The 23997-nt window shown below is 35.8% G+C and overlaps 1 protein-coding gene across 6 annotated transcripts in view; it reads right to left on the reverse strand.

Moving 5' to 3' along the window:
* Nucleotides 1-4336: 4336 nt before the first annotated feature.
* The window catches only part of SIM1 (SIM bHLH transcription factor 1), a 70768-nt gene continuing 51107 nt past the window's right edge, over nucleotides 4337-23997 (reverse strand). For all 6 annotated transcript variants that reach the window (XM_016137894.2, XM_016137895.2, XM_016137891.2 and 3 more), the window contains 2 exons: nucleotides 12206-12608; nucleotides 4337-10180 (listed from right to left, as the gene is read on the reverse strand). In XM_016137894.2, coding sequence (XP_015993380.1) covers nucleotides 9450-10180; nucleotides 12206-12608 — 1134 coding nt within the window. In that variant the 3' untranslated portion in view covers nucleotides 4337-9449. The remainder of the gene's footprint in view (nucleotides 10181-12205; nucleotides 12609-23997) is intronic.

A 23997-nucleotide genomic window follows, 5' to 3' on the forward strand; every position in this document is an offset into this window, starting at 1 on the left:
AACTGGAGGGAGCAGCTGCCAAGATGGCTAAGAACATCAATATGGGGAGTTCATAAAAAGTGAGTCACAGGTAGATGGGGTGGGTCAACCAAGGAACAGCCACCAGAAGCAGGCTTCAGAGGAGGGACAGCACAGAGAGAAGCGGAGGAGAAGTGGAAGGGCCTCCAGTTCTCCCACACCACCTCCTCCCCATTGTGAAACTCGACTCAGGGGCTAGTGTCTTTTTGTATTGATAGTGGCTAGCTGAGTATCCGTACATGGAGGCACTCAGTAAGTTTTTGTTAAACTTTGACTGGATGATAAATGAGGGGGAAGTGGAAAACTGCATGACCATTTCTCGGAGAGCCATTAACACTAAATGCCAGCATCTGCTGAGCATTTTGCTGTGTGCTGAGGGCTCCACAGGCTTTGCTTCATTGCATGCTCATGACAGCTTTTTGAGATATGAAGCTTTAGCATCCTCATTTGACAGAGGAAGTCACTGGTTCATGAGATAAGCAGGCAGAAACAAAGGGCAAAGATACAGATATATTTTGAGATGTTAGGAAGAGATACTGGGACATTTCAGAAAAGCAAAGGCTCCAGAGCACTCAGTCTTAGACACAGAGTGGGATACAGGTTGCTCACAGGATTGAAAACGGCAGCCATGATGTAGTCAGCAGTAATGTAATGGCCATGCATAGAGCCAGATAGGTGATAGAGTAATCAGAGGGGTCGTTTCATAAACTATATAAATTTCTAACCAATGTACTGTATATTTGAAACTAATAATAAAATAAAATAAAGTGCTTAATAAAACAGCAGCCATGAGGATTGGGTCAAGAAGCTAACCAGGGAGTGTGTGTATGCTGTGTGTGTGTGTGTGTGCGTGTACCTAAGTATGTGTCAAAGGAACACTAGTATACTTAAAAATCCAAAAAGGAGCTGAGAGGAGTAAAAAAAAAAAGAAAAGAAAAGAAAAAAAAAAGAAGGAGATGAGGATAAGTAGATGAAGAGAGCTGTGAAAGGTTTAAAGACTGGGAATGTCCAAAGAGAGGCATCAGGACTTTAAGGCATGAGGACAAAATTTTATGCCTGATTTCAATCTCCTCCTTTTAAAAAGTGCCATGTATTAGATGGCAAGAAGTTGTTAACTTTTGTAAGTGTGAGAGTGGCACGATGGCTTTATACACACACACACACACACACACACACACACACACACACATATGTATAGTCCTCATTTAGAGATGGTCGCTGAAATAAAATGATATGTCTGCAGGATAGTATGAGCTTGAGAAAAAAGTAAAAATTTGGAGCAATACGATATGTCATAAAACTTCTAAAGAAGGAGACCTGGCCATAAACCAACCGAGGGGATATGAAAGAGTGGTAGAATTCTTTAGTCATCTTATTTCCTTTTTGGGACTTTAAATGGAGCAACAGCAGTGTCCATAGAAGAAAAATTAATTTCAAAAATAAAACATTCTATACATTAAAGATATCTTCTACATGCATTAATTTTATGCAGAAAAAAACATCAGGGTCAATTACATAGCAGATGTAGGTATTTAAACAAGGTACACAGGTGATTGCAAGATGTATTTAAGTAGTGCAAAAATCTGCAAGCCTTCCCGCCCCTTCTCACACTGAAAAAATTTTTCTTAGCTATCAATAACCGTTAATTATGTAAGAGAATTGCAAATGTTTATTAGAAATGTGTCTCAGAACTTTTAAATTAAAAGTATAGATCTAGCATGACACCAAAGACAAACCCCATCTAGCTTAACAGGACATTTGACTAACACGAGGGCTGAAATTAGAAATTAAAAATGTAGAAATGCACTAAATAATGAACCTCGATTATTGTCTGAATGATTCTTCTCACATTAGATCCCAATTATCCATTCCCAAATGAACTCTGGAGAATTTAACCATAAGAAGACTCTTTAGGTTCAGTTTTTATATATATACCAAACAAAGCTATCAGGAAATCCTCCCCAGAAACTGAGAATGATTTCCTTATGGCTTGGTAGATACTGCCAAGATTCCCTTTAAGGTTTACTTAGATAGCACCAGAGTAAGATTCCCATATGGAATTACTCCTCACACAGGAGCCTGACCTGGGGGAAGCTGAACAAAGCAGAGATTATTTACACACTCCCAAAGCAGGGGCTGTTTTACATTTCTCCCACCCTGGATCTAATTCCATAGGTAAATATAGCACATATTAAGTTATAAAGCATATTTATGAAAAGGCCAAGAAGTGCTACAGAGGATCAACCCTCCTGACACTGTGAAGCAGAGGCCAGGGGCCAGACATGGCTGGACGGTTTGCCTGTGTTGCTGGCATCTGGGAGTTACCACCACCACCACCAAGGCAGCCAGAGACAGACTGATCCCAACAGGCTCATGTCGTCACTTAAATACATCTTATAGGAATCATCTGTGTTCTTCTGAGGGGCAGCCTTCCTGTCCGATAACTTTGGGGAAGTTTTCCTTTAATGACAATGTGGTATTTGCAACAGCCCCATAAGCTCTACCCACAGAGTACCCGCAAAATCAGCTCCTAAAAAAAAAAAAAAAAAAAAAACAGGCAATATTGGCACGTATCAGTTCTTAGTAAAGTAGGCTTTGGTTGGTTTTGTTCCAAAGAGGAGGAAAAGAATTCCATGCAACAAAATAGAATATTCAAAGACTATCATGAAAAAGTAATACTTTTGGCTATCTCGAAAATGTTGGTTGAAAAAAAATTGTATAGTTTTTAATTACCAATTAAGCCACTGGTATTTTGTTAATTGAGAAAGCCTCAAAATTTTTTTCAAATGTCATGGGAATCCTGTTAGAATAATTTGCCTATTGTGCCCGAGACTTCCCTTGGTATCATGGTCATCTGAAAGAAGTACCAGAACACTCTTTCAGCAGGAAGGCAGAGTCCTGAATATGAGAGCAGCAGGTTTGACCTCTCTCTCCCTCAGGCTGGTCATCATGTGTCAGTGTAACAATGGAGAAAGAGCAACCCAGCCCTAGGGCCACACATGGGGCCACTGAAGCTACCATTGACTGGATTAAGCAATCTGTTTTATTCAACCACTGTTTAGACAATATTTTCTTTCACTTAATTTTTTTATTACAGAAGGAAAGTAGCATGAAGTAAGTTAAATTTTTGGAGCAAGATTGCCTGGGTTCATTTTTCATCTTTTCCACTTACTAGCTTTAGCACTAAGTTACTTAATCACTCTGAGTCTCACTTTCCTCATTGATTAAATGGAGCATATTGGTATGATCCATTTAATGTGATGGTCTCTACCCAGTCTTCAGTGATAATCAGTTTGGTCCAGTGCATGGCACATGAGGATTCAATAAATGCTTGTCATTTTTATGATTATCCAAAGACTTTACACTTTCAAAGTACATAAGGAAAATCAAAGATCCTCTGCATGGGCTTTCCTAGAAGGTCTTATAATAAGATGCTTGGTGTCTATCCCTTTTGGGGCACATAACAGGTGTTTCATAAATGTTGTGGATTAAATTGGAAGTGCAGTTATTTTGGAGTATAAAGTAGGTGAGAACAATTTTATTTGCAGAAATGAAAGCACTAACACAAATATTTAAATAACTGTTGTAAAATATCTGATAAATGTAATATTAATGGCACTGGTATTTTATGCAGCTCTGTCAAAAAAATATTAAATACAAACAATATCTCCATTGCATTAAAAATATATTGTGTAGGTTTTCTGAATTGGCTAATAGTTGACAATTTCTGAAATACATCAAGGTAAATCAGAAATCCTTGGAGAAAAAAAAAAACATGTTGGGTGCTATGAAAACATGTAAGAGAACTACCTGGCAATATATTTTTGTTTGACCTTAATCCCAAATTCTAAATTTAAGAACTACTTTAGATTCCAAAATAATAATTATTCAACATGTGTTTTTTAATGTGTTTTTGAATGACAGCAACTGAAATAATCTCAATATTATATGTTTTCTTTTCCCTTGGGCATTAAAAATGTAATCTATACTTTCAAATTTCCTGTTTTATTTTAGCAAAGTGGAGACCAAAGAAGTTCTGCTCAAGATGCTCTAATGAAGAATTGAAAAATCATTCTCCAATGTCTAATGATAATCAGACCCATAACTTATTACCTTGAATATGTGTAAGCTTGTATGACTAGGTCTCTTAAAGGGTGTGTGTGTGTGTGTGTGTGTGTGTGTGTGTGTGTGTGTTACCCATTCCAACAGAATCTAGAGCTAAAATGCCCCTTATTTCTTTACAGTTCTAATCTTCTGGTTGACAGTCTATTTTTTTCTTATAGAGATTTCTACTTCAATGAATAATTCAGACTCAAACTGCATATTGGTAACTATATTTTAAACCAAAAAAATTCCTCACATAATAAATACATTTTATGCACATTAACTTCGAATTTACTTCAGAAAGCTATTTACAATATAAATAATTATAAATGGGAACACTTTGCAAGATATCATTAACATAGCTAATATTTTCTACTTTACATTCCAAAGTAAAAGTTCAAATTACAGATTTATACTACGATATCACTAAAAACTATACATTGCAAGATGGTACTTGAAATATTGGCAATCAGTATCTTCTTTCACAAATATAATCCCTTTTATAGCATGTCAGTCAAAAAGCAAACAAAATATTTTATCTTTTTTGAAGTGCCTACTCATATGTTTCATTTTTTGAAATATGTCCCTTTGGTAAAAAAAAAAAAAAGGAAGAAAGAAAGAAAGAAAGAAAGAAAGAAAGAAAGAAAGAAAGAAAGAAAGAAAGAAAGAGAAAAAGAAAAAGAAAAATGTTACAGTACTTCTGAAAACTTTTTCACACCAATTTCATTTCTTTTGAAATGTAAACACTCCAGGGTTGTTGGGTATAAATTCAACTGGGATTAAATGTGTTCCAGATCAGCAAATTAGAACAAACTTTCCACTATATAGGTTTATAAAAGCAAAGCCCCATGCAGCAAAATTACAATAAATAAAACTATAAATGATTGATTTAACATTATTAATTAGGATTTCTTGTGTGGACCATCAGTTTTTAAGGAGCACAGCAGAATAGAATCTTGTTACTTGCTTTACAATTATGCATGTGTGTGTTTCTGCATACAGACTGAAGGAACTTTGAACAAATCCCTATTCGGATATGAGCACAATCCCACTTTCTGAGTTAAGCATGACCCGTACAATTCTTGTGCACAAGAAATGAGCACCACACATAAATTTCCCCCAAGGACATTTTCTATGTAAGATATCCTCTTCCGATGTTCATAGTTGTTCTGTCATTCATATAAAGTTTAGAATGATAATGAACGTTTTATCCACAATGCATTTCCAAGTTAGAACTAACCAATAGATTTTGCTGTCTTAGAGTTAAATTCCTATTCGCAAAAATCTAATATTTACATGGAAGTCGAATCACTTGTTTGGAGAACCATAGGATTTACATTCTTTATTAAGTCATTTAAAAATAGGATGTATGTCTATGTCCTGTGATTTGAGTGAACTGGGGAACCAGATCTGGGCATTTAAACTCTTTAAATTAAGGAGAGTATATTAAAGTATAAGTTATTCCATTGGGCACGATAAGTGACTCCAAAACGGCCAAATCCTGTTTTCCAAATATGAGCATTCACTGTCACTTCCAAATACTACTAGTATCAATACAATTACACTGAACATCTTAGTAACATCCTGCTTTTGGGAGGGAGGGAAGGAGAGAGAAAAAAAAACTGTAAATATCATACCTGTACTAAGAATGTCTCTTTAGCTGTATCAAACTTAATTGGTCTAGGTCTTAGGGGAAAAAAAATCTTTTTTTTTTTTAATTTAAATTATCTATCCATATTTTCCAAATGATATTTTATGGAATCGATCCTCATCTCCCATTAAAAAAAGAAAAGGAAATGAGCATATTATTCTTTTCCAGAAGATCCCATTAAAACTTAAGTTGGATTCTATGCCCAGTGGCATCATATGACAGCAAAGTGTAGAAAAAATTAAGAGTAGTATCCAATGGAAATGAAATATTCTAATCCCATAAAATAAAATCAGGAAAGAATAAGTGGGTTTTTTTGTATACACTGAGGGCAAATCTTTTATTACATCTTGTCTCAATTTGAATGGCACAGCAGCACTGTGTCATATTACTTTATATCTGTCAATTATAGGTTAGAAAACCTAGCTCATTATATTCAACATAGTATGTTAAAATACAGAGCTGAAGCACATCTACATCTGACCTGTAATGACTGTGACATTAATATTATGCATCTAAAAATATGCCAAATCTGTATATTCTCAATAATAGTTTTAAAATTTTTTTCCCAAGAGAAGTAGGGGAAATACTCATTTATTTCTTTGGTCATCTAAATTTTTAAATTAGGTAGGGCAGGTAGGTAAAATGGGTAATAAAGATATTCTTACTATTACTAGAAAGCATGAGCTTTGTACCATCCAATAAATTGCTACATGTGAGAGTAATTGAATATAGCACATTTCAATGAATTCCCAAGGTGATGTGAAAAGCATACTCTCTATCTATTTTAATCAAGTATCATGACTCTCAGCATTTAATAAAGTTACAGAAATCAAGGATCAAAACTAAAGCCAACTGATTAAGTTATTGGGACCATACTCATTTTACAACCCATATTTTAAAATGACACGGATAGACATCTTCATTATGAGGCAATATGTTCCTGCACAGAACAAAATAATGTAGATTATAAATATATTTTAACACATCTATGTGTACAGCTTATTAAAAAGTTGCCTTGCCATAAACTGTCTCAACTTATCTTAGGTCATTTTGAAATAATCATGCCACATTGCAAAAATATGTAAGGTATATAATACTGTGGGCCTATAAGGCATTATATGTAATGTAACAAATATGCTGCTATAAAATGATTGACAATAAAGTAAATAAATGGTTTCTATTTAATACTGGGTCAATCTATCAACATTTTAATTAACATGTAATTTAGTTAATTCTGTCCTCACTTAAAATATTGGTAATACTGTTGTAAAGAGCATTATTCCTTTCAATTACGCCTTATTTGTAAAGCTTATAATTTACTTCTTTCCTCAATTAACTATCTTTCATACAAAAAATTCCACTAAAATTTCTTTAGTGACAGTCTTTTCTTTCATATCGGTTCATTTCCCTTGATTCTTAAGATTATATATCTTTTATAGGATCTGTCTCTGACCTTTTTAGTAGAATGTATATCCATCAGTAAAACCCATCTGTATAGATTTCCTTTCCAAAACAGATATTTGTCAGATATTTATGTCTTTGAACTATTTGTCCATCTACAGAATTCTGCAAAATATTTAGCATTCCTAAAACCTTACTTCATGTTGCGAAATGATCAAAAATCCATTTTAAGTATTCCAGGGGTTTCTCATAAATATTTTTCTCAAAATTACTGAATACTTTTACTTTTATAGTTCAAAATTTAGTTTTTATTATTTGAACTTTTTTGAAAGTATAAATAACCACTAACTTTCTCACTTACTTGCGCTTTTTCCATTTATAGCACAAATGTTGCTCTTTCATACCCAAGAAATATTTATTTAATTTTACGTTGCCTCTTTTCTCATGTGCAAACAACCCCGAATTTATCTCTCAGATTATCATCATTCAGATTGTCACCTACCTACCTATGGATTGCCAAATAACTGTTACATAATGAAAATAGAGTACTAATCCCTGAGTGTTCAATGTCATGGTCTGTCTTCAAAATAATAAGTCAATTTTTTCCAAAACATTACCTCTTTGAATATGGCAAAAATTTCAGGCATGGGATTCCTAGGAAATATTATCTATGAAACTTTTTTATTCACTTATGTTACTTCGCTTTGATTACTAGAGAATAGTGCATTAAATAAATATTACTTATTTTTCTTCTCCTTTTTATCAGTTTTTACCACCAACATGTTGGCTGAACTAGAAAGTTGTCTGTAACTATACATGCCTGAAAGAGCCCATGCACCTGCTTCTGTTTAAAAAGCATCTAGATCTCTATATGAGTACAGAAAAGCCAGGATGATAAGTCTGGATCACTCGCAACAGTTAACTAGTTACCAAGTTCAGTTCTGCTGTACCAATGAACCACAGAACCATGGAACATTAGAATTGCCATACAGATGAAGAAACTGGGGCCCAGTCGCGGTGAGATGTACACCTATGTTCCCAAAATAAGTTACGGGCAGGGTCAGAACCAGACCCAAAGATCTTGGCATCTAGTCAGCTTGTATTTCTACTGTTTCGCATTTTCTTTTTGTTGTTTACAAACAATAAGAAAAATGAATACTTCACCTGTTCCTTAATGAGTCAAAGTACTGCTTTTGCCCTTTTAATCTCTTGTCTATCAGCCTAAGCTTTTATCTTAGACTCTCTCCTGAGGTGTTCCACATGTTGTCACACTTGCATATATGTGCTTTGAAAAGTTTTCAAATATATAACACTGCTTCATATAGTAAGCACTTTACTGGTTTTCCTTAGTTGTTTTTGCACTTAGTAGCCTTTTTCCTTGGTGAATTGGTTTAAATTTTTTTTGGGGGGGCTGGTTTTATGAGTCCCAAATATGTTGGTTACATATTCTGAGGCTTAAATTGTTTTTTTTCTGAGATATTACTTAATTTCTCTCTGCCTCTGGCCTTTCCGTCTTCACTGGACTATTTCGAATTGGGCATGCCAGCTTTTTGATGTGTGTCTCAACATCTCAGTACTTTCACTTAGAAACACCTTTATGGATATGTGAATGTAATCCTGTTCCTTGGCTAACTCAAAAGAAGGTAAAAAAATCACCACTTCTTGATTGCTTATAATGGATATCAGGTGAAAACTCATTTTTATACCATATCAAGAACCATTTCCTTAATTCATACCTGAATCAAATGAGCTAGCTGCTTAAAACCACAAAGAAGAAAGTTTACAAAATGTCTCTCTTTCTTAGTTATTTTGGGAGTAGAAATTTCTTTAAGATTCTTAATATGCTACTAGTAAGAAAAGTTACCCATTTAGGGTGTATTTATGGTACATAGTATATATATTTCTGCATGTAAAGTGTACAGTGCAGTTTATAGATAGCAGGATATGTGTATGAGGGTCACCGGATCATCAAACACAATGTCGTTGTCCGTCTTTCACATGGCATATATGCTCACTTAACCTACGCGAGTATTTTTCTATTCAAAATTTATCTATTCTCGTTAGAGGGGCAATTTGTATATTAACTTTAGCTCCATTATCTGTATATAACCTTGAATGCTAGTGATGTTTTCTTTGACTTCAAAGGAACACATTTCGAATACCCAGAAACTTAAATTATCCTAACAATCTGTAGCATAGTAAATGCTTGTCATGGGGCATTAAACTATAAATACGTTTCAGAGATCCTTAAAGAATAAAATATTTTAGAAAAACATCAGCTTCCATTGGTTATTATAACAGATGTTCCCTTGTGTCCTTGCGCTGGGTCTGGCTGCATCCTTAGATGGGAAGTTACATCAAAGTGTGAGCCATTACAGCCCAAGGAATAGTTCCTAATGGTTTCACTGTCATACAAGTGCTCCAGGGCATATCCAGTTAATGTGTAAGCATGCTTATCAAAATACTGCCGGTGAGAGCCAAAGCAGTTTGGAGAGACAGCAGGATGGTCTCCTGCTGTCTGATGAGGAGACATATCCGAATGGAGATAGTCTTTAGCTAGGATCAAACTGGATTTTGAAATGCGATCTGAATTGGGACTACTTATCCGAGACAGTGCAGTGGGACTGTTGTCATAGTCATTTTCATGGGGGCTCAGCATCTTTCCCTCTCTCTGCTGGATGTGGTCACACGGTGAAGTGTTGGCAAGAGTGGAGCCGTGGCAGACTTCCCCTGTCGGTGGGGGCTGTTGGTAGTTTGCAAAACAGAGGGAGTGTTTTTTCCCAGCTCCATTAATGGAGGCCAGTTGGTCTGGGGGCGCTTTCCTTAGCTGCAATCTGTTCTCTTCTTCTTTAATCATTTGCTGGGTGGCTCTTATCAGAGTTTCAATTTTGCTAGGTTCATGTGGGCTACTTTGATACTGATCGGTGCGATATCGGTCACCTGATTCGCTGGCAGACCCAGGGTCTGGAGAACTGACCACACTATCTTCATCCCAATGACCTCGTCCTAGAAATTAGAAAAGGTAAAAAGTAAATGGTCTCAAAATTTATCCCCCAAAATGTAAGAGTATTTCTTTTTAAAAGAAACCTCATATCTTTCATTTTTAACATATGCACCAATATTTGAAACAGACACAGGTTCACATGACAGAATGTCAAAGTATTGTACTGGAATTCACAATTCTGTGGCTTTTAAGTGCAGATGAAGTTTTTAACAAGTTTTTTAGAAAGTAAACCTTGTTCGTGGATTGTGAATGCCAATTAGCGAAACAGCGAAGTGTGTTTATACTTCATGTTCGCATATCGTTGGACCTGCCCAGCTGTAAATAATAAAAGAAAAATGCTTAGCATTTGGTTCATGTTATTTTCTAGGAAAGTGTCATGTTAAATTGATGTTTAAAAAATACTTTCAATTGGATTTGAGTAAGGCAATGATAAAGGCTGTACTATTTTCTCAATTTCAAATAAGTTACCTAATATTGCTAAATGTATCTTAAGCAGAATTACAATAAAACTCTAATGTTTGTTTTCAAACTGAGGGTTAAGAATATATTTATATATAAAAAATATATTCATATATATGTTAATATGTGTGTATATATAGTTTATATGTCCTAATCAAAAATATAAATATTGTCTTTTCAAATCTAGTGATGAAAATCTCAGTTTTACATGTAATCATACAACTCTGGTATCTTAGATGTTTCTGAAATAGGGTGAAGAATAAATACTTAAAATGTTAATAACAACCCATTTTGAACCAAGGAGAGAGATCTAATATGGAGGAATAGTACATCCAAAATACATTCCATAAATTAAATTACTCTCAGAGTAGAGCAAAGTCCATACAAAAAGGGGGAAGAAACACAGGCAGGGACACATAAAGCTGTAAACTGCTTAATGCAGCAAAGAGGCCCTGGGTCACACTATTCACAGCTTTTCTTTCCTCTTTTCTTATTTTATTTCTAACATTTTCTTCCAGGTGAAGCCAGGGTTTTCATTTGACTCCATTTTTTGGCAAGCAATTGGCCTTTGCCCTGAGTTTCCATTACCAGTCTACCAAATTAGAGAAACTCAAAGTAAAAGGAGAAAAATTAAAAAGCAAAAACAGAAACAAATTAAAGACATAAAAGTCAGTCAGTGATATTTGGCAGAAGATGTTATGCGTAAGTACATTGTCTAGCATACTCCTCACTCTAAAGACACAGCAAGAAGAGTAATATCAGGGCCATTGAATCAATCTTAATGTCACCGACTTTTAATGAAATAGGTAAAGTTTTGAGGACCTGCCTGGACCCCAGCTTGAAATGGGCAGAATGGGCTCCGCTTGATGAGTTTACTTTCAAATGACCAAAGAAGAGCATTACTACACTAAAGACTTTCACCGTAGTACCCATTTCTGCATGTTCATGAAGCCAGGTAAAAACCCCAAGGTGCAAATCTTTGTAGATGCTACATATCACTCCACCCTTTACTCACAGGGGACATTGTGGGTTGTCATTCTGATGGGGGAAGGCGGCAGCTACTGGCATTTAATGCCCAAAGGGCCAGAGAGGTTAAATTTCCTGTGATGTGAGTGATAGGCCATGAAAGACTGGGACGCCCAACATGCCGATAGTGCCCTCATAAAGAAACACAGCTGGAAGAGCCCCCAAACTAAAGTCCACATGTGAAGCACGAGAATATAAAAGAAAATGATACACAAGAAATTTAAATGCATACACAGTATTACAAGTTCAATAGACTTAACAATTAACTTTAACTTAATTACTGTACTTATTTTATTATGTTTAAAATGAGAATCATTTTTACTCACCTGTCCAAAATGAATGTATTTGGCAAATATTAGCAAAACAAATACACTTAAAGAACGTGGAATTGGTTTTTAAAATCCCACTGGTGTGAGTGTCTAATTTGTAAATTCAAAGGAGAAAACCAGTAGGTCAGTCACTCTGGTGTCCAACCTAGAACATTAGAAACCCGCCCAGGGGCCCAAGGCTGCGAACTCAGAAGTCATTTCGACTACCCTTACCATGGATCCTATGGACTGAAGCGATGTGAGGCATGCTGTTTTCATAGGCTTCTCTGCTTTCTGGGGAGGCCTTGGTCAGGGGCAAGGCAGCACGAGAGCCCCACCAGGGCTCCCTCCCAGCCTGCGGCGCTCCCAGGAAGTACCTGCCCGCCTCGCACCGGCCTCCCTCGCAGGCCTGGGTGTGGAAATGCCTCTCTTCCACCAGCCTGGAGTGGTCCAGGGCAAATCCATAGCAGAGAGAACTGCGGTCTGAGAACTGTCTGTAGGCGCAGGACGCATCATGCTGAGACCCTGGCCTGTCCGTGGGGTCCAGGAGCTGCGGCGAGGCTGTGTCGGTCAGGGGACTTCCTCCCCACTGGCTGTCGTGATCGGATTCGGATCTTTCCGTGTGAAATCCAGAATACTGAAACCAAGAGGGTGAGAAATGTACATTCTTTTTTTAAATAGCCTTTGGACTCTTCGAGCGCCCCTAAGATCATATTGAGTTTACAGGTTCCAAAATAAGACTTATTTTAGAACCACGCTGGGCACCCATGACTTGATTTTGTCTGCTGAAAAGAGGAGATTAAAATAATAACAATGACATGGGAAGAACTAAATGCTAGGTGGTGAAAAGTACTTCATGTGAATTATCCCCTGCATAGTTCTTACATTAACCCTTTAATGGAGATATTAGTAACCCATTGTATGGATGAGGCAGGTAAGGCCCAAAGAAGGAAGATGATTTGCCCAAGGCCACAGGGTTAGCAGGTGACAGAGCCAAGATTCGAACCCAAATTCCCTATCACTACTTAAATGGTATTGCCAAAGGGAGAGTCCAAGAAAGCTACATATTTTATTTCTATTCGTTTTTCACATTTTTTTCTGAATTAATAGATAGATAATAGATGATAGATAGATAGATAGATAGATAGATAGATAGATAGATAGATAGATAGATAGATATAGATAAATAAATTAGGATTAAGGTGCCAAAGTGCTGCACCTGACTCTTCAAGTGGGACTGTTAACTCTCAGAGGGCCGTGCCGGCCACACGGTCAAATAGTTAATAAATGCTTGCCTAATTCGACTGCAATATAATTTAAAAAGTCTTGCCCATATGAGCTGGCCCTATTCACTGGGGTGTGTTTCTTGCTTTCTAAAGTAAACTTCAGAGATGCGTAGGATCATCAGGACAACACAGCTGCAGGCAATGCTGAGCCTTGTTGGAATCATGCCGCTTACTTGTTGCCAGAGTATTTGCTCTGGTGTTGAAAGAAACGTAAAAGGCTCAGCAGACCTCCCTAGGATGTATGCTCGGTCTGAAGATCCTCATGAGCCACTAAAATTACTAATATAATTTCTACCAGTTTTGGTTACCCAATGCCAAACACAAGTCTAGGTACCACTGTAGAGATTGCCTGCTATGATTATAATAGATGCCATTTACTGAGACCTTTCTATGTGCCTGGCAATGTGCTAATCATTTTATGTGTGTGTGTGTGTGTGTGTGTGTGTGTGTGTACAGACACACACATGCACGCACACACACATACACACACATATATATAACCATGGAATCCTCGTAACCACCTAGACAGTAACATATCTCCATTTCAAAAATGAGGAAACTACATCATCGAGAGTTTTAATAAGATGGTATGACTACCTTACAATCTATCTGGTCTCAAAGCCTGCACTCCAAACCATGATTTTACACTTAAACAAACAAACAAAACAAAACTCTGTTAAGGAAGAGGAAAGAACAATGGATCCATTGTTAGAGAGATTTCCAGAAAACTGGCAGAAACTGCTTTACAGTCTCGAGAACCAAAATATAAGTCCATTTTATGTTTTCTTTCTCACTTCCGAGGAAACAGGGATGGCCATGTGTGGTAGGGGTTGGGGGGAGAGGGAGAAATTCCTAGGCTCTTGTTCTTGACTTGTCATGTGCTAAGCCCACTCTGAGTAGAAGGAAGAATCCTGACTCTTTCTAGTTCAGTGCAAACAGACAGCCCTGCCGAGGGGCTCTTGGGAGTCAGGGAGATGAGGTACAGAATTTCTCCTGGGGGAACTCCAAAGCACGCTAATAAATACAGCATGCTCAAACAGAGTTCTGTGCAAATTCCAGGTTAAAGATTTTTCCATTACCATTTCTAATTATTACTTGAATTATTTTCCAAAAGTACATGTGGACCATCAGCATATTCTAGCAAGAAAAAAAATAATATTCAATTCAACATTTCTCTCTGAAGGACTGACTATAAGATGGGTACATGAAGCCGTACCGAGCTTCGTTTTCCTTCTTAGGTCACACCTCCACATGCCATCGGTCTTTTCTCCTTATGAACACTGTGCCACATTCACTTTCACCAAGTGGGGGTCAGTACCCCCTCTTGTTACTGAATGAGGATCAGAGTGCTATATATTACCCCTTTGCTAACACCATCCATGCACCTGCCTAGGAAAAATTCAGATCGTCCGTGCTATTCCAACCAAGGAATTGCCCAGACTCTGCTTGTTTTGATAAAAGTATAAACCAGGCCTATTTCTGAAGTACTCCAGTCAAGACTTTTGAGCCCTGTTGAGAGGGGGAAAAGCTTTGCCTGAGTGTATATGGGAAAGTGCTATTGGCGCAGCAGAGAAGAACATTCTGTCTTCCGCTTACAAAGAAAATTCAACACGAGGTAACCCTGGCATACGTGAGGTACACATTTCAAGAGCACTGAAGGAAGAATTTCATGGATAAGCCTCTTGTCAATAGTAGGAAACTACAACAGCAAGTACACTGCCCTTCAAGCAGGCAGAAACTGGGTGGCTGAGTTAGACCGAGACCTCACATTGCTCTAGAGACACGTTGGAAAAGCCTAGCTGTAAACCTTTGTTTTTCAAGACTTGTAAACTTACACCTTGTGTGCACGATCACAACTCTTAGCCACATTCATCCCTTTAGAAGGAACTGCACTGAATTGATAGTATGACTGCACTGAGAACAGTACAAACCCATAATTTGATCTAAACTATTTCAGGTGTTCATTACATATTAGAGGAAAGAGAGAGAGCAGAAAGGAAGGTAGCCAGCCAATAAATATAGGCATCGTGTGGAGCACAGTGAATGAATCCCTCTTAACAAGGCTCCTGGTCTTCCTCACATCTACTTTTGCTGCTTACTACATGCACCATCTTGAGCAAGTGATCTAACTTCTTTTGTCCCAACAGGAAAGGGATCATAATGAAGGTTAAAGGCTGAATTGGGGCCATTTAATGGAAGAGACACAAGGGACAGGGAGCCAAGAGAACTGGTTCCAGATCAATCTCTGCTTTTAACTCTCAGGGTAAACTTGAACAAATTCTTTTCTCTTTCTTAGCCTCATCTGTCAGATGACATATTGGTTAGATTAGACTTCCTCTAACTTTTCTTCCAGCTCTAAAATTCTATATGATATAATCATTATTTGGTATCCTTTCTAGTGCTGAAATATATGATTCACATGCCTGTCCCTGCATTTCACTTATTTAAAGACGATAAATTATTTAGCACTATAATCCATGTCCAGGAATTCTTATTGTCATGGTTATAAGAAGAAAATATATAAGAAGAAAATTATAATTTCGTTATAATGTCAACTTTCCCCCAAATATCCCATTAAGGCATAAGTTTTGCAGGAATTACATGATGCCTCTTAAATTATTACATTCTAGAAGTTTCTGAGTATGAAGGACAATGGCTGCCGTTTGAATCTATATCTCTACACATCCTTCTCCCAGAACATATAAGGCCACCAAGGAGCACAAGTAAAATCACATATGACCCATGCTATCAGCATTACTAAGAGGCAGAGAATATGCCGAACTTCAAACTTCAAATTATTTATAAGTAAAAAAAAAAAAAAAAAGTTCAATAGCATCTGGTATGAATCTATGGGTGTAGAGAGAAAGGTAAGGGGAGGTTTAAGAGACTCCATGAAAAAAAGAAGGGAAGAGAATGAGAGAGAAAGAGAGAGAAAGAGAGAGAGGGAGAGGGAGAGGGAGAGAGAGAGAGAGAGAGAGAGTAGTTTAGGACACTGGCAAACGGACAAAATCATACTCAGAAAATAAAAGAACAATACAAGTAAGTGCCAAAATATGAGCACAAGTCAGTATCTGGTGGTTCACAGCACTGGCTACAGTAAAGAGGCTCAAAATCAGGCAAAATGCGAAATGGCAGCTTTAAAAAGTGTCATATCCATAAGAGAAGAAAGTAAATTGAGAATAGGTGGTATCCCTCAGAGACAATATTAAAAAGAAAGAAGAAAAAGGGGGGAATTAAGGATCCAGCAAACAAGAAAGAAAAAAAGACAGGCAAATGCATCTTTCCTCCTTCCCCTCTTTACCACCATCATCATCCATTTACAAACTCCATTTCACAAAACTGACAGGGAAGAGTGCTCTTGAAATAGTAATCCAGCCCACAAAATGCCAAAGAACAAGAAAAAAATTAAACTCTCCGTACAACTCCTATAGAGAAAGAAGAAAGAAAGTGAAAATATAAACACCTCAGCCAGATGAAAATTCTTATCAAGTAAGCAACCATGAAACAAAGGAAAATTATAAGACAACAAACACTCTAAACTGTAATAAGCACCCTGAACAAGCATTTGGAGACACACATACACACCTGACATACACGCATGGGTGTACAACACCTAGAATCAGATATTTAAAACTAAGAAAAGAACAACAACAACAACAAAACATTAACAACCACAAAACAGGAAAAATGCAGTAAAAACTAACCAAACTCAAAGAAACTGAATAAATGAAGAATAAACTACGAGTTGTGAAAAGGAGAATACATTTAAATAAAAATTTAAAAAGAGAAATTGAAGAAAGTCCGGAAAACACCTAAGGAAACAAAAATTGGATAGAGAAAATAAAAGGATCAGAGAAAACAGTTAAAAGAAGATAGAGAACTGTCAATATATACATACCATTTATATAGAAGGCAAAGGAACTAGAATTGTTAAAACAATTTGAAAAAGAACAATAAAGTGAAGGAATTCGTCTACTCATCTTCAAGATTTACCATATGGCTACAGTAATCATAACTGTTTAGTTTTGTTAGAGAAATAGATGCACAGATCAAAAGAACAAAATAGAGAACCCAGAAATAGACCCACGCAAATATGCCCAACTGATTTTTGACAAAGGTGCAGAAGTAGTTAATAAAGGAAGGATAGATTTAACAAATGATGTTGTAGTACTTGGACATCTATAGGCAAAAATAAAATGAACCTCAATTTGTCTCATACCTTATATAAAAATTAACTCAAATGGATCACAGACTTAAATGTAAAAGGTAAAGTTGTAAATGTAAAAGGTAAAGTTTTCGAAAATAACATGAAAGGACATCTTCGAGATCTGGGGCTAGATAAAGAGTCCTTAAATTGATATCAAAAGTACAATGCATGAAAGAAAACTTTGATAAATCAGATTTGATTGAAATTGAAAAACTTTGGCTCTGCAAACAACCCTAAGCTACAGACAGGGAGAAAATATTTACAAACCACATATCTGACAAAGGACGTCTCTAGAATATAAAAAGGACTCCCAAAACTCAATAGTAATAAAAAACAAAATAACGAAAGACATAAAGAGACACTTTGCCAAATAGATATACAGGTGAGAAATAATCACATGAAAAGATGGTCAACATCCTTGGCACTGATGGTGTAAATTAAAATTTAAAATATTACACCATACTTATAGGTTGGCTAAAATATAAAAAACAGTGACAACATCAAATCTGACAAAGATGCAGGAAAACTGGATCACTCATACACTGTTGGTGGGAATGTAAAATGATACAGACTTTCTAGAAAACAGCTTGGCAGTTTCTAAAAAGAACTAAACATGCAATCCTGGACATTTTCCAGATAAATGAAAATTATATTCGTATAAAAACCTATACATGAATGCCCATAGCATCATTTTTTCCCACTTCCTGACCCTCTTTAATTTTTACCTTTCTTTTTTTTTAAACTATTTATAATTGTAGTCCTATACATATAACCTACAACTTTTGATCTTTCCCATTTTTAAGTATACAATTTAGTAGCAGTGAGTACATTCACACTTCTGTGCAACCGTTACCACCATCCATCTCTAGAACTATTTATCTTATAAAACTGAAACTCTACTCATTAAACAATAATTCCCTATTCTCCCTTCCTTTCAGCCCCGGGAAACTACCATTCTACTTTCTGTCTTTCTGACAAAGGAAAAACAAATGAGCTCCAGGAACTCCCAACTTGGCCTGGGGTTGGGGGTTCCCAGAACCTAGCCACCTCAGAGGTCTTTCAGAAACTCTTTATCTAATCATGTCACTCTCTTGTTTAAAAACATTGTTTTTTTTGTCTTTTTTTCCCCCCTATTCATCAAATAACATAGCGATAGCACCTATATAAAGTAGAAACTATGAGATGCAAAGAGAAATAGAGAAACATCGCAATAATAGGAGACTAAGACACTACTCTCAGTAATGTAGATTAAAAGAAAAAAAAAAACAGAAGAAAAAGAGAAGGAAAAACTACAGAAGACTTAAAAAACGAAACCAACCAGTCAAATGTTATGGCTATTTATCAAACTTCACACACTGATATTAAAGAATAAATCTCAGTATACATGACTAATTATCAAAATTGATTAAAATTTATTAGGCCACAAAGAAAAATATCTCAGTAAATTTCATGAAAAAGAAATATTATAAATATTATTCTCTGACCACAATGAATAAAAAATAGAAATTAAAAATAAATTTTTAAATATGACATTTCATGTGGGAAAAAACCATTAAGCAACTTTTTGGGGAAATAGGCAAAATACAAACAAAAACTATAGAATTTCTATGGGGGAAGATAATGAAAATACTATATATCTGGATTTATGGGTTGTACAGCTTAGACACCTTAAATCAATAAAAATAAAAGAACAAACATAAATTTAATTCTCAATTCAAAAGCTAGGAAAATGACCAAAGAAAGCACAATAAAAAAAAAATGGTCAAAAGACATAAACTGATTATACAACAAAAAATGTTAAAATAGTCCTTAAACATATGAAAAGATGTTTAACTTTTTAATAAGACAAATGTAAAATAAAATGACACTGAGACACTATTTCTCAATGATTAAATTAGCCAAAATTCAAAAGCTTGACAACACATTGTTCGGCGGAGTGTTGGAAAACAGTACTCCCGTATGTTGCTGGTGAGAATGCAAATGGATGCAAACTGTATGGAAGAGAATTTGACAATCCCTTCCTGCAGTTTTCCACTTCTAAGGAATTAGAACTGGACAAAGCAATACACACTAGAGTATTAAGGTTTAGGTAAAGAGGCATCATGTATAGAACCCACTCTAAAATGGTTCAGAAAAAAATAAATAATGAGAGAAGATGGAGGAGAAAACAGAGAGAAAATGACAAAGCAAAGTATGGCAAAATGTTAAGCCCTGGTCAACCTAGGTATCATATCCAGGAATACTCTACTATTCTTGCAACTTTCCTTTATGTATGAAATCATTTCAAAATAAATGTTTTTTTAAAAATCCTATGTAGTAAACTTAGGTCTTATTCTTATAGAATTAGAGATGCCATTTTTTAAAAAAACATTTTTTTTCTGAAGAAATGGAAACTTGCTCTAATAAAGCTATATCTGAATAATTTAAGTATCTTTGTTTTTGTTACTGATGATTAACAATTTGTGCATAAAAATGCAATTTAAAAGTTACCAACTGGTAAAAACAGTATTGGACTCAAATATGAAAGGACCCTGATCTACTGTCATCCAATATGACCTGTACGAAGTATCATTTTCCTTGGGTCTTGATTTTTCCATCTGCAGAAAAGAAGCAAGCTACCGACATTATAGGATTGCAATGAAGATCAAATAAATAATGTGCATGAAAACGTTCTTGAAAATGCAAACATGTTACAGATATGTATGTATCATGTACAGGTACTTAATTAATGACTTTCATGTATATAAACAGAAATGGTTATCATATCGCTCACTATCTTTTAAAATGATTTTTTTCCCTTAGGTTGTATTACCTAGAGAACATATTTTCAGTCCCATCCTACAAGCTCGTAAAAGATAAAACACATATGTTAAAGGATAAAGAAATCAGCATCTCAACTGCAAGAAGAAATCGGGACACTGGTCAATTACCTAAACACTAGCACCTTTCTTCCAAATACTCCGAATTTCAAAGCCGAAACGCGTTTTGGTACCAATGATTTTTATCACATAAACTTTGATTAAAAGCCCAAAGATCTATTTTTAGGGCGGAGAGACAGTGAGTCATGATCCATTAGAATATATGCAAACCCTGTGGATGGTTCTCCTAGAGATCGTTGGTATCCATACTACTTTCAAGTAAAACAAAATTATTTTAGGAGCTATAGAATATTTGTTCTTCTTCCTTTGGAAAGGTAACAATGCTTTCTCCTATATTTAAAGCTATGAAACTGAATGATTTAATACCTTCTTTTAATTAGGTACATCAATCAATTAAAGAAGGCTCACTGAATATTAGTTTTTGGCTAATTTTGCTGAAACCTCTGTTTTTCCTTCTTAGAAAATATTATCATTCTGAATACTCTACACCTTAATTTACTCCTATTTCTTATTTAAAATTTAATTTTCAAAAAATCATTCATTTTGGCATATTAAAAAATTAGTCAGATGAAGGATGCTTTGGTTCTCATAAACATGAAACCAAATGCCACCGTCTAAAGGAGGGCTAAACTGACAGCAAAGAGCTTGGATGACTGCCAGAAATGGAAGTCAGATGACATCCACATTCCCCAGCTCCCCTCAAGGATTCAGCTCATGAAAGAACCATTCCTTCTAAAAGAGACTAAGATCTCATTTGGTTAAAAGTCTGAGCCATCTCTTGGGGCTTTATATGCATCCAATAGGAACAATTTACAATAATTCCTTCTAAAATTTATTCTAATATTTGAGTATCTACTATTTGCAAGGCAGTGTGCCAGGTGATATGAGAAACACAGCCCCACCTTCCAAGTGTTCACGTTAGGAAGAGTATAAATAATGCACAGAACATAACTTTAACACAAGTTAGAAAATGGCAAGGCCCTGAATAGAGAGAAACACAACATAGTTTAGGTGTTCACAGAAGGGAGCCATTTCTGTCTTTTAACACTGTGTTGCTTAGGAAGACGAAATGGTCTATGACTGATTAAGAGGCAATTTACTATATGAATTGCATATGCTAATCCCCATAGCAACAACAATAATAACTATGATTATAAAATATTTGCCGTTATCTTGTTAAATGTCAATGACATTTTTAAAGTTTTATTAATCCCTTTACAGATGCAGCAAATGAAGCTCAAAAAAAAAAAAAAAAATTTGCCCAAGGTCGCATGATTATGAAGTTTTAGAGGAGAGATGTAATTCCAGAGCCCTTGTGCTTTTCAGTACCTCAGGCTCATCTAGGCTTAGGGACTTAGATAATAAAGACCCATACACTACTCTTTAAGCAGTAATGGATCCCAGGTCCCCAGGCATATTTTTACAAAGGGGGCTTTCTCCAGCCTCAGCACTACAGTAAACCATCTCCACACACCCGTGGGTGATGTTCTCTCACCACTGAAGCACTCTTCCACCACAATTACACCCATAGATACTCTTCTTTCGGTAACAGCCATGAGATTCATTCCTGCCCCAACAGCATGTTCCAGACAGGTGCTCTGCATTTATCTGGATGTGGCAGCAACAACCCAACTCAGGAAAAATGCCAGATGTTCCAACAATAGATGTTACAGTTATCTATTTTTTATTCTGGCAGCTCATTGAGGTTTTTATCATTTTTAGCTGTAAAATAAAGAGAGAGACCCTCTTATGGTAAAGTCCTGTTTTCCATGAAAAACTTTCACTCTATCAAGCATGAGCAGCTTTCCTCTTGATTTGTGTCTGAACCATGAGAAAAAAAAAAAATCACAGATGCAGACTGCATTGTACTAAGAACATATGCATGCTTTTAAATCACTTTTATCTTACTTTTTACTAATGTAACCCTGAAACATAAAATATGTTCTTTTTTTTTTCCATTCACTGTTATGGTAAGAACAGATGGTAAAAGGGTTAGATTAAAGTAATACAGCATGTCCATTAAAATAACCCCCACTGCTGGGCTGCTCCCTCAAACAGGAGTTGTATTTACTATGAAGAACGGCTTTGGCTTCCACACGTTGGAAATGGTTGGGGGTTTTCTCAAGGATAAACATCAGCGTAAGAGAGAAACTAATGTCAGAATCAAATGCATTTTAAAATGACAATTATGCAAGATATTTTGCTAATCTGAGAGGCTGACTGAAAACATGTGTCTGCAATAATGTAACAGAATAGCAGTCAAATAATAGAATCCATTTCTAACCTGAATAAACTGGAATATCTAGAAATCATAACTAACTGAAACTACAAAGAAGATATCAAGCAGACATTATTTTCAATGCTCCTGCACTCCTACTAGTGGTAGGTAACATTTTTCACTGCCATTTCATTTTTAATTTATTGTCTTATTAATCAACAGCAAGAATAATTCTGTGTAGACTATACATTAAGACTAGATAAGTATAACATGATTTCTACACAAGCCTCACAAATATTTAGCATTGGAAAAAAGCCCTCATGAATTTTTTTTATGAAATTCAGTTTAATTACATATAGCACCAAAAGAGGTAAGCTTTAAAAAAAACTTCTTCGGGGCAAGTAAGAAAGTCCATTCTGAAACAAAAAATTACCAATCTTGAGTCAAAAATGGTTTGACTAGAGGAATCGAGCAATAAATATTCCTATACTATAAGTAGTTAAAAAACAAATACTGACTCAAAATTCAATCACTAAAAACTTTAAATATTTTTGTCATTTCTTTCTTCATTCTAGAAAATGATATAAATTATCAGCTTCTCAAAATCGACTTTTAAGAATGTGTTCACAAGATCTTCATTCATTATTTTTATGATTTGCTCCACTTGTAGCATAATCTATTATTCGTTGTGATATGATTTTTAACTTTAATCCACATTTTAGTTATTTTTAGCTCAGAGAATATTATGATGAGAAATTTTTTATATCTATAAATTCCCTGATATATTGCATGAAGTGGAAACATGGAAAGTTTTTAACATGCCTCAAATGTGGTTTGAAATGTCATAAGCCTTCTCTTAATCCACCCCCCACAGTTACAAAAATGTTCCTGGGATTTTGTTCACTCATTTTTCTCACAGAAATGTAACCAGAGTCAATATCTCATTAGCTGTCAGGGTGATGTACAGCTGGAAGAGAATCAGCACACTGGACCAGAGGCTGGGTTTCCTCCGGTGTAATTCTATAAGGAATCTCCTATATGGTTCCATATGGGGAGAGCTGTTCCCAAACCATGAAATCCACAATTCACATCTTTTTTTAAATCCAAAGGTGAAGTCCTAAAGGCTTGCAAGCATTTTCATTGCACCGAAGATTTTAAACAGGTAACAAACATAGAATAAATATTTAAATAAGCTTTTTAGGTTCTGGCATATACAGCTGTCAATAATCAATAATATCTCAATTTGCACATATAATAGAAAAATAGCTCTAGCCCATTGGGTAAATCACGGGTTTCCAGAACCAGTAGCTAGTTTTTACGGTAATCTTCTATTACGGGCTTCTAGCATAAGCCAGATCCACTTCTATCCTTTCCCCAATACTCTGACTCACTCTCTGATTTTGCACATATAAGTGGCAGATTAGATGGGCTTGAAT

Source organism: Rousettus aegyptiacus, unplaced genomic scaffold, assembly GCF_014176215.1.
Source record: "Rousettus aegyptiacus isolate mRouAeg1 unplaced genomic scaffold, mRouAeg1.p scaffold_m13_p_1, whole genome shotgun sequence".
NCBI classification, from domain to species: Eukaryota; Metazoa; Chordata; class Mammalia; order Chiroptera; family Pteropodidae; genus Rousettus; species Rousettus aegyptiacus.